The sequence below is a fragment of the Catharus ustulatus genome, chromosome 1 (assembly GCF_009819885.2).
Source record: "Catharus ustulatus isolate bCatUst1 chromosome 1, bCatUst1.pri.v2, whole genome shotgun sequence".
Lineage (NCBI taxonomy): Eukaryota > Metazoa > Chordata > Aves > Passeriformes > Turdidae > Catharus > Catharus ustulatus.
This window is the reverse complement of record NC_046221.1, coordinates 119,078,217-119,090,785: the sequence shown is the minus strand read 5'-3', so window position 1 is coordinate 119,090,785 and position 12,569 is coordinate 119,078,217. Positions and strand designations below refer to the sequence as shown.

The 12,569-nt window shown below is 34.7% G+C and overlaps 1 protein-coding gene across 7 annotated transcripts in view; it reads right to left on the bottom strand.

Annotated features, from left to right (window-relative positions):
* Positions 1-12,569, bottom strand: part of SNTG1 (syntrophin gamma 1) — a 336,306-nt gene that overhangs the window by 39,843 nt on the left and 283,894 nt on the right. For all 7 annotated transcript variants that reach the window (XM_033057852.2, XM_033057895.2, XM_033057903.2 and 4 more), the window contains one exon: positions 11,813-11,884. In XM_033057852.2, the coding sequence (XP_032913743.1) occupies positions 11,813-11,884 (72 nt within the window). The remainder of the gene's footprint in view (positions 1-11,812; positions 11,885-12,569) is intronic.

Below are 12,569 nucleotides of genomic sequence, written 5' to 3'. Positions count from 1 at the left end.
AAGCATTACATCAAACCTAGATGATGAAAAAAGAGCTAAATGGGATCTACAATAACTATCCAAGTTTTTACTACCCATGTATGAAGATGAGAGCATGCTTTGATTTAGGAAAGACTTAATCAGTACTAGGTAGTATTTCCTCTCAGTGTTTTGCATATAAAAAGTTTAGAATATTTCAACTACTGCATTATATTGTGACAAACAACACACGTAATGAGCTCAATATTGGAATTTACATTCTGTGAACTTCCTAATCAGAATGAAAATAAAATTCAACATTTCCCCAGAAATAATAATTTAACCAAATAATAATTTCAATTTGTGAATAGCTCTAATATATACATTTGCGATTTTGATACCAACATCTATGGTTAGGTCCATTATAAGAGAAGTTTAAGTCAAATACATTTAAATTATGTATTTTAGTTTTTCTAAAATTGCTAACATACATATGAAATATTTCTTTCCTAATTAGCAGTATTCCATCCTACTTGTAAAAATAGCTATATTCAAAGTACTCTTTAGTACTGCTTTTTCTGCAAGATCTTTCTTTAGTTTTGCATTTCTTCTCAAGTATTAAAAATCTGTATTCTAAGTTAATACAATGAAATAATTTGCACAATAGAAAACTGGAAAAAAAAACAATATATAGGCAAAGCAAAAAGATTTCTATCGAAATTTCCTTATAAATGCAGGAATTAAAAACCTTTTTATTTTTTTTTCTTCCTCAAGGAATCCGATTGGAAATTGTCCAAAAGTCCGCAAATTTAAAAAAAATCTTGTCAGGAGTCTCTAAACTAAGTGTGGATGAAGCAGGAATCTTCATTAATTAACATTTACCAAACCACTGCTTCAACTAAAATATAAGTGTCATTCTACCCATTTAAGAATCTGCTATGACCCTTTATTATTATATTCACTTAATAGTCAGTGATAGAAATGAGCCAATTTCATGTCGATTTTTTAAGAACCTTTTCATACTGATAATGATGAATTGTACTGTTTGCCCCTGATGTTCTTGTTGTGAATTAATAGGACTGTCTGAAGAGAAACACACAAAACTTTTAGCAGTATGCTAATTCTCACTAGAGGGAATGTAGTCCTGCTGAAGGATGGGCTGTGACGAAAACATTGGCTTGCACCCAGCTTCAGGGTAAGCCAGCATCTCTGCTGACAGGACAGTATGACTCCTGCTTGCCTAATTAATAATGATATCCATGTTAAGTGAGAGTAATAAATTTGTCCATGGGAACTAAGCATGGCTCATTAGGCAGGTCCTTCCAAATTAAGGCAGAATGTTTTTTATCACTAAATAGTGACTTTGCCTTCTCTTCTGCAGGGGTAACCTCTTCTCTTTTGAAAGCCTGCTCTTTCCAGAGGCAGTACTACTTCATTTTGATTACTTGTGTGGTTTCATTTTAAGTATGATGAGTGCATTAAATACTCATATTTTGGCTACTATTTAAATCTACTAAAATGCATGAGGCCCTCACCTTTTGTGATGGTCAGTGAGAGTTGAGTTCTTCTACAAACTCTCTGCAACAGAAAACAAAGTTGTATTTGCCACTTTCATGCTCATGGCATGAAACCAGGAGGATTTTTACCCAGGAGGTGCTCAACAAATTTCTGGAAGTCTGATTTACCTAAGAAGTTACATGTAATATGCAGAGCGGTATATACATTTTGCCATGAAACTGTAAATGTTAGTGACACTGGTGAACAGTTTTTGACATGAACAACAATTCATGTAAGATGTTGAAAACCATCCTACATAGATAAAATAGACCTTGACTTTCAAGAAAATTCCATTTCAGTTTAAAATGAGGTAAGTATTCATGTCTCTGATATTAATTATAACAGTTCTTCAATACACATAAATGAGAAAACAAAAAAAACCCCTGTTTTCTTTGTTGACTTGTTAACACGGTACTGCCAAAAGAAATCTGTCCTATCATAACCAAGATTCAAACTCAGTACCTAAATTATCTGAAGATAAAAAGCATTTTCTCATGCAAAAACTCCAATGCAACTATAAAAATGAATCACATCATGCCTTTGCACTTGCTGGCATCAGTGCCCTGATCGTTTCACTGTTTGTATCTCCTTTCACCTATCAGTTCTGGCTACACAAACATACATCCTTCTTTCTAAGGGCAAATAATGATCTACTTCTTCAGCTGGAATTTTGGGAACACTTCGCTTGAGCATCACTATTAGTTGCTATGGTGATGGTTCTAATAGCATTTACAGGCAGCAGGGAACAGATTCACTCCAGATTGAAAAAAAGATACAGCTTCTCCAGCATATCCTCATTACTCAGGTAACAAATAAAAAATATCCATGCAGGCATGTGTTTGTTCATAGCTCATCTTATTTGGGCCCTTCTGAATTTTATTGTTAAAAGTGTGAAAAAAAGCTGAAATTGCAGATACACACACACACACACACACACACACACACACACACACACATATTTAAGTAAACACAGAATTGCAGTCAAACTAAAACTGGACAGAATATATTTTGATGTTCAGATTTGACAAAAAGTATGTTTGGGGAAAACTGTTTATAATTGCAGGATATATTTTACTTTCAATTAAATTTCCATTAGAAAGATCTGTCTGATGGCTGGAGGAAATAGAAAGGTTCATTCCCTGTATTCCATTAGGTTCGGCAGTAAGCTTGAATCACTTTCCTATTCTGCCTGAGAAGGAAAATTATTTCTTATTTTGCCTGATTAAAAGACAGTCTTGAAGACCCTTGTCTGAATCAGAGCAAGAGTCTGTCTTAAAACAGATTTCAGTCAGTGCCATAATTGTGTCTATTTCTTAATGAAATCTACTGAGAAACTTGTTTATTTTTTTGCCATATGAGGAAAATTTTCAAAATTTTCATAAAACTGACTAATCTTTTGAGGAAATACATTATTCTGATACTTTCCAGAATGGTATTAGTGGTTATTTTGTGTTACAGAGAAATCAGAGACAAGCATAATTACAAACAGATACTATAAAATGTGCTTATCATCTCCCTGGAGAGTTACTAAGGGCTTTTTTATCTCTCCAAACCCTGAGACATTGTTTTCTGGAAATTAAGTTTATGAACAGATCCTGTGAGAGTAAATATAATGATAATGGATAGCAATATTAAATAGTGATCCTATCTTTTCATTCTGACTCTTTTTTAAAGTAGTTTCTAAAATTTAAACAATTGCAGCTGATTTTTCCCCCATGTTAGTCATCTGCCTGAAGATATTGTTGTATTCTATATTATAGTTAAAACAGCTAAATCAGTTCTGTAAAATAATTTAGAAAAAGGAATTAAATAGGATTGTCCCAGTCAAAAAGAAAGAAAAAGAAAAGCATCAGCCCCCAAATCTGCATTTGGACTGCTCTGAGACTTCTGTTCTTTGGACTAGCAAAGGCTGATTCAGGGATAGGGACACTTTTGCTGCCATTGGGAAGAAAAGTTAATATCTATTAAAAAAAACTTAGTTGTTCTGGGCAAAATATGACTGTTACCATTTTGAAGATTTCATTCTGAACATGCTGCATTCTCATGGCATATAGGAAGAGAACCTTCCCTATAATTCCAGCTGTCAGGAGTTCTTATCCTACTGGTCATGGTAAGTGAGAACAGTGAAACTCTATGTTTCTTTTAAGTGTCTGTGCCCCTCTTCAATAAGAGGAAAACCACCTGACTCAACAGCAGAATTGGACAAAGAAATTACATGGAAGAAAAGTACTTTTCATTCTCATTTTTGTCAGATTTTGGATGTGTTTGTTTTAAAGGCAGGAAAAGATTTTCCTCATGAAGGACACAAACATTGGAAGGAAAAGCATTAAATTTGATTTAATAAAAGTTCAGAAAATTACCCACCAAGCTGATTATTCATTATATGAAAGAATTACCTACTTGTCTACATACTCTTTCTTATTTAGCTTCCTCTCTTTTTTGGACACAATTCCTTACACAAATAGCTTGTCAATACATTATGTCAAGGTGAGAGTACATTAGAGTAGCTCAGTGAAAAGTATTTGTGTTGAATATCAGCATGTCAGAAAATTTGTATAACAAATGTGTCAAAAATTTTATTTTACGTGTACTTGCTAATAGTGTTAAGAAAAAAATTTAAAAGGGACTGCGGTAAAAATAGATCCTATCATAAAACAAGAAGATAAAGATTTTTTTGAGATATTAATATTTCTGGTTTCACTGCCGGCTCTGGCTGTTGAGCGTAATCAACATTTAGACCCCCACTGAGAAGAGAATGCATCAAATGCACCAAGTTTTGAAAAATTGCCCCTAAGACAGGAATGATTTATTACATAAAAGGACTGGGACACAGTTCCAGTGAAAAATACAAAATTATCACTGTTGCATGGATGCCTAGAGTCACAAATTCTTTGTGTAATAAAACTGAAGCATCTCAAGCTAAATTTAAGTATTGTGATAGCCAGAAATAGTGATAGGCAAAAACTCAAATACAGTAATTTCACAACTATAAGGCGCACCCTTTTGACTAAAATTTTGGCCCAAAACCAGAAGTGCGCCTTGTAGTCTGGTGCGCCTCATATATGGACAAAGTCTGGAAATTTGCCAATGTGGAAGTGTGAGCCGCAAGCCACGGGGGGAGCCGGCAAGGCCGTGGCTGCCAGGTGGAAGCAGGGCGACGGGGTCGCGGCTGCCGGGTGCAGGTGAGCCCGGGGGCCCGCGGCACTGCTCCTGCCGGGTACAGGCAGGCCCGGGAGCCCATGGCTGCTGGGTTGAGGCCTCAGTCCGCAACCCTGCAGGGGGAGCCAGCGGCGGCTCCTCGCTGCAAAAGAAGTGCGCCTTATAGTCCGGTGCGCCTTATATATCGGTAAAAGTTCGGAAATTTGCTGACACCTGGAAGTGCGTCTTATAATCTGGTGAGCCTTATGGTCATGAAATTACTGTAATTAAAGTCCGTGACCATAAGATAAGAGAAAATTGATAAATTAGGGAAAAATGTTGCACAAAAATTTACTAAAATTGAAGAGTCAGAGTGTATTAGTTCATACAATATTGAATCACTCCAATCTTCAGAAATGCTCTGATTAGATTAAGTCAATGGAGGAAAATTTCTCAAGCTGCAGATAAATCTCAAGTATCTTGAAGACATATACTTGTCTTTCCCAAGTGTCCTTACACAGTATTTATATTTCACACCTCATTTCTGCTCTTTTTCAACATTCCCTTTGGCTTATGTTAAAAGTTAATTTGGCTTTGCTTTTCAAGGATGTTGCAGCAGCACTGTCAGTCTCATAACTAGACAGGCAACAAAAAGCAATTTCTGAAACAGAGGTTGCAGAAGTGATTTAAAAATTTATTTTCTGTATTTGTTATTCTTTTTGTTTTCTTTTGTGTGTTTATCTTGTTATTTCTTCCAAGAGGAAGGATCAGACTCTGAGATTGGCAGCCTCAGCCCAACACAAGTCATTTATTTTTCACCCAAAAGGTGACAGTTTATATTAATATTGCATAAGAAATGTCAGAAAAAGGGAGGGGGGGGGGTGGAGAGCTAATAAAAAAGGAGAAACCTCTCCAAAGTTAAAGGGAAACATGAAAAGCCTTATTTAATAAGTTTACATTTCAAATATTGTTTGTCCTTCCTTTCTGAACCAAACAAAAAATGAACAAGCCTTTATGCCTTGATAGATGTCATGCACGTAATAACACTGCCTCTTTGCTTTCAGAAAAGACTTACATGGTGCTGCAGTTACAGGAACAGCAACACCTTTAACACACAGGGCTCATTAAATTTATCCAGACTAACATGGATTAGGGCATGTATAACTATGCACATGTGGAGGAGAAACGAACTGAAATCATACACAGAATGACAGAAAACATGTATGATGTGGCCAGATGTGCAGCCATTTCATGCCCATCTCTGTGCCTGGTAGGAGCAGCTACTCAAGCTTTCACTTAAAATCCAATGGTGGAAATTCAGCGGCCTTGTCAGAAGCTCTATTTCAGTACAGAAGTTTTCTTTATGGCCTAACTGAATCCAGTTTAGTATTAGCCTTGATGCCAGTGGACATGGAGATATTTACGCCTATTACTATTTTTCTTATCTTACAAGACAACTGTAATTCTATTTAGAGGGGAAACATTAGACACTCTTAAATGTAGGACAGAAGACAAACCAAAGACTGAAAATTACTTCATTTGTTTTCAACTGAAATACTCAATAGTTTAGCATTCCTTCCAAGAACTGGCTAAACCCTGGCTGAAAATCTAATATTCCTTGGATGTAGCACTAACCTAGTCATAAAATGGACTCATTACTTCTGCCTCTTAAGCATTTTTAGTGCAAAGTATTTTAGTGGAATCACATTAGGATGCAAGCCCCACTATTGAGCAAGCCATATGAATGACAGGCCTTCTCTACCTGCTTAGGTGTCTATTGGCATTTTTAAAAAAATGTATCTGAATATGTAAACATTGTCAGTAGTTTCCCATCCTCCTTATATCATCCTTTTCCCACACTTACTGGAAATGGACAGCATAATTACAGGCAATTTAAGTGGGAAAAATTAACGTGACTATGTTTGAGGATTTTACACATACTAACAGCTAAAATAAGGAAGGAATCACAAGTCTTCTGAGACACCAGGTTGGTACAGATTAATATAGCAAGTAAATCATAGCTGCACTGATGTGAATGGTGCTAACTATAAACACCAATGATTCACTACCCTGACATGTTGCCAGCATAGACTGCCTTCCACAGTTATCCTCAAATTTCATTTCAGAGCTGATCTGACACTTCAATGTGTTTCCTGTTTTATGCTGAATAAAGCATGCTCTAACAGTGACTCTCCAAATATTTTTGTATGACACAGAAGAAAGGAGGCAGGTGACTGAACTATAGAAAGCATTTTCTCACAATTAGAAGGAGATTTTTGGATGAGCTGAAGAGCATAAGTAACTGAAGCAAAAAGGACAGAGAAGTGCAATTTCTTATGCTATTCTTTACCTGATTTTTTTTCAGAAAAATCCTTTAAATATTTAAACTACTTACAAATTTACCAAAGGTATTGAAATCTTGTTAAATTATACACACATACACATGCACACACTCTCAAAATACATGTTAAAACTATGTGTCAAGACATATACAGTTAAATTAACTTAGAAATACTGAACAGGATAAAGGCCACCTGCCTTTCTGAAGTTAGTGAGAGAATTACCTGCTTTTCTGGAATATTGAATATTGTTCAATTCTAACATTAAAATTAGTCGACTGTTAATGGGACTTTACTCCCCAAAATAAAGGATAAGGTGAAATAAGCTTCTGGGAGAATAAATTAAACATATTTATTGATAGCAAATTCTTCCATCAATTCTATTGAAAATGACTCATAGATACATTTTAATGTCAAAAGTGGCATCATTACATTATCTTGCCTGACAGATTTCTTAACAGGGATCACAATTTCCAGTCCCATGCTAGTGTCACTGTCTCATTAACATTAGCCTGAATAAACTTGGGATTGAATAAAAAAAAACTAAACATGGTTTAAATGCTATTAACTTCTTACTGGTACCTTTTACTTACTATCAGCACAGATTTTACAGATTTTACAGTTTTTACAGATTTTACAGTTCTTTGCCATTTTAACTTGCTTGACTTTCATTTCAACTCACTTTCTTTTTACCTGCTTATTTTTAGAGTTCTTCAGCACCTTGTTTTCTCTCTGCTTCTACCCCTTAAACAACAGACCTATTGAATTTTTAATAAATTATTTCATATGTTTACCAATTTATGCATTTACGCCCCCAGGTCTTAAGTTATTTGCATCTCCATAAATGCTCCTTTTGCATCAAACATAGACCACTACTGTTTGCCATTATTTCACAATGAATAATTTAAACCAATTAAATTAAAATGTGATTTTTTGTACTCAGCCTGCTTTACCTAGATTTTATGTCAAAAATTATTATTTCAGCCCCAAAACCTTGACAATGAAGAGCATTTCTTTATTAAAAAAGAGAACCGTTTTTTTGTATCACATTATTGTTATTTTGTTATTGTAGTGTATGAAAATGGTTATGAGGGCTTGGGGTTTTTTGTCTTTTTTTTTTTTACTATATAAAATTGTAAATACTGAATTAGGGGATCAATAATATTTTTCTGAATTTCTGTCAATAAAACTATTTTTCATATAGTGAAAAGACTGGTTTTTAAAGTGTATTTTTATGTTTCAAATTTTAAGGGTCTTCCTGGTTATTTAGAAGGTCCTAATCAAATAAGAATAGAGACTTAATGCCTTGCTTCCTCTTCCTTTTCTTTGTACTCTGATCCACAAAATAAAAGAAATCAGTATACAGTTACAACAAAAAAAGCAATTTATTTTAGTGTATTACAAATATGAATCCACTAGCTATAAATCACATAATAACCTCTGACATCTCTGAATAAGGTGCAGAACATCCTGTCTTTTAGCTGCTTGAGACTAAGGCAACTATGACAATTGAAAATAGTGTCCCAGTATTCTATATAATTTGTGAAAGGAATCAGAGTCTTTGGAATGGATATTAGTGGGGGAAAAAAAAGAACACCAAATACATACAAGTAAATATAAAGAAAACATTGGTCATGGTGGTAGTCAAATTTTGGATTTTATTTAACATCTTTGGACTACATAGTCTTCCTGGAGATTAAATCAGTTAAGTACTTTGTAATACACAAAGTATTGTGTATAGACATTAATATTTATTTACTGTTTTAATAATTTTACTGTTACCAGAAGAGGAATTATTCTCTCATCTTGAAACATTAAAATATTAATATGCATTCAGTAGAATTTGGGAGTTCATATTCTCCACTGTAGTGCTTGTCATGAAGAGAAACTTTGAAAAATCTCTCAAACTGAGGAAAATTACAATTCTATTTCAAAACACAAACTTGTCAGTAAGCCTCTCTAATCTAGACTGTTCTAGTGAAATTCATCAGAATTTATTCACAATGAAGGAGTGGAAAATGAAAATACTTACAGACATCTTAAGTAAAGTCCCATCCTTGTGGCATGAGGGACTGTTATTGAAATTGCCAGTAAACACAGGAGAAAATACCAGCTACCTTGGATGATAGTTGCCTCCTAATGAATGCAAGTCTAAATATGGACAATTTTTTAAAAAAAAAACCTCATTCATATGGAAGCAAGCCACGAAATACAGATACACTTTGCTTAGGAAATGATGTGATAATGCTTAACTCTAAAGCACTACTCACTCCTGAGCCAACTCATACTAAAGTTCGCACAGCCTACTTGCAAGTCCTCCTACTTGATGTGAATATTAGCCAGAAAAGCTATGTCATTCCACAAGTCAAATAGATTTATAACAAAAGTTGCATTTGAGGTACTATATAAGAGGTTTGAAGGTGATCACAAAATACCACAATAACTCTTGGGTTTTTCTTGTGGGTTTTGGTGGTGAGTTTTTTTGGTTTGGTTTGTTTTTTTGGGTTTTTTGGGGGTTTTTTGTTTGGTTTTTTTTTATGTGGTCTCTGGTCTAAAAAACACTCATTGCTTAAATGGAGACTTTTAAGATGCTGGCATAAAAGCTGAACAAAACCTTGAGTTTCTACAGATGTTCAATGCAGTAGTGTAATGGGAAGCTGTTTTTCTTGGTTTTATTTGCTTTCATATTTAGTGAAACCATAGTTAAGTTCTATGGCACTGCTGTAGAAAACCAGAATATGGTGAAGATTAATGCTCCAATGTCAGAAGCTGCAATTCCATTGCAATGATTTTTCCACTCCCAGTTTTTATTATTTACAGGTTTTTGTCAGCTAAAGAACCTGCTTGAAACATTTCAGCATTTTATAAGCCTGACCATATTTACAGAAGATAAATTAATAACTGAATATGAATAAAGTGATAAAATAACATATAAATTATATTCTCATACTACTTATGCTGGAATTGCCTCTCTGTTAATATAGACTGAGGCTGGAATATCTACAACTCTTCCCACACAGTTTAAAGGGCTGGATGATCAAAAAAATCTCCAGCATATTTGTACTCTTTTCTGTGCTTCCATACAACAGTGCCAGGAATGCACTGGTTTAGGTTTTACTGCTTTGTGGACTGTCTCTTTGGCTGTAATAACTTTACGTGGCTGAGAAATGAAAAAAACAAAACAAAAGCCCAATGTATTGGTATACAAGTGTAGGGGACACAGAACAAAGTGGGGGAAAGGAAAAATGGCTAAAAAAATTGCAAATGAGTTAAGAAGAGCATCAACAAAGGCAGACTACTAAAAGGAAAGAAGGACCTGCAATTACAGAAAATTATATGGCACACATTTCATAAACTTCTTTCAAAGGAGTATTAAAAAATCTTTAGATAAGTCATAAGGAGGAGTCATCCTGGCTCCAAAGCGCTTAGTTGTCTGACAAAGAAGAGCTTCCTTGATGCTTATTGCATTATGCCCAAGGCCTGAAGCAATCAGAGGTTACCAAAGGGAATGGGGAGAAAAAAAGGTGCATGTAAGAAGTGGTATTTTTCAACTCTTTCAAAGCCTCACTGTGTTAGAGCATTGCTCATTTACACGATCAGGACAATGCCTTCACTGAGTGAACAACTTGTACCGTTCCTCCTCCTCCTGCATGAGCACTTCTAAGGAGCCAATATTTGCACACACTTGGTAATTGAAGGACAAACCACAGCGATGCTATGTTTTGCATTTAGGATATTCTGCTTCTTGATGCAGAATCCAGACCTCACAACCAACACAGAGGTAAAAGAAAACCTTTCACTTCTCTGCTCAGATTGCTAGCAAAGAGGATTTTTTTCCAGACTATAAACTTGTTGGGTTTTTTTTTCTTTTGAAGTCTCAAATGTAAAAAGTTTCTGAATTTTATTGAACCATTCCAACTTTAATCTGCCTCCCTAAGGAAAATATAGAGCACCTATGTGACCTACAAAACCTAAGAAATGTACCATTTTTGTCAGTAAAATTTCTTCTCAGTGGGAAACACTTTGAAAATATGGTATTTTTATATTTCTTGTTGATACTAGTCTGCCTCTGCTTAGATAAAACTACAGAAATGTTAAAATTACCTTTTATGTAATTTGGTCCCAAAATCCCCCCAAACCAACATTAACCAGAAAGCCCTCCACACGAATAGAAAAAGGCATCTCTTTTTCGTCTCATTTGAGAAATTCTGAGTATCTCTTTCTCACTGTTTTTAAAACAGAGAAAAGACCAGATAAAATAATTCTGATTGAGTTCAGAACTAAAAATTAAAAACCATGTACAATAATTGTCATTTAATTTGCTACTCATAATTTTAACTTTCTAAACATGTATCATTTTCTCTTCCCATTTATTACACTTCAAGTAGACTGAAAAAAATGGAAAAAATAAGACAAAAGTTTTCAGAAGGATATTGCATATTTTAAAGACTCTGGTCTCAGTCCTAGTGAAATCATACATTGCAGCTGCTATTATTTCCATCAACATATTTTAAAACAACCAAACTGATCACTGTTTCTTTAGGGCTTCAGTTAGAAAAAGAAACATTACACTCGTTAAATGAGACATTAAAGTGAATCTGTAAACCCCATACAGCATCATGGAGAAATAAGGGAATTTTCTCATCAAAATCAGTTTAATTCCAATTTTGCAATGCCTTCTAGTTTGATTCTGAATGTACTGACACCAGATATTCTGACATTTGATTTTAAAAGGAAAAAAAAGATCTCTTTCTGCAAGGTAGTTGTGTTATGCTCTTTTCTGTCAAAGTGGAAATTTATTTTATACTTTCTTATCATACCTTGAGAATTTTGCACATTATCTCATAAACTGAAAATGTTTTCTCAGCTCGTGTCCAATCCCAGGTTGTGACCTTCAAAAAACAAACAAAACACAAAATAAGCAGAAAAAGAAATGAAGTTATTTTTGTTGGTTTCAAGAATTAAGTTCATTAACAAAAAAAAAAAAAATCCCTAAAAGATTTACATTAATTTAAATATATTCAGAAAGACCAAGCACTGCCTCAAAGCAACAACTAGCAGAGACCAGACTGTTTCATCCAGGCAATGCTTAGGAGATGTCCTCCCTGTCCTTACAGAGCAGTTCCTTTGCATGCAGCCTGCTCTATGCAAAATGATGATACTTCCCCTGGGAACTTGCAGCAGTTGCAGTGATATCCTAAGAGGATACAGCCCTTGAATTCATCTCACAGAGCCAGGGTTCTGTCTATTAGAAAACATGTTTCTCACCACTTCCCTCCGTGTAACTGCATGCCACTATTTGCTCCCAATCACCTAGAGTGTTTGCAAATGCATAAACGCAGTCTCCAACCTTGCAATGTCACAGACACTTACCCCACATGCCTTGAAATCCAGAGGGGAAAAAAAACAAAGCATGAAATAACACAGGCAGACATTCTCTTTCTTTCTTTTTTTCTTACCAAGATTCATCTACTCCAAAATTCTAATAAACTAAGATTTGAAGAACAGCCTTTTTCTTTTTTTCTTCCTTTTGGACTTTCATGACTGTTTTCAACTGTATTTAACTGTATTCACTTT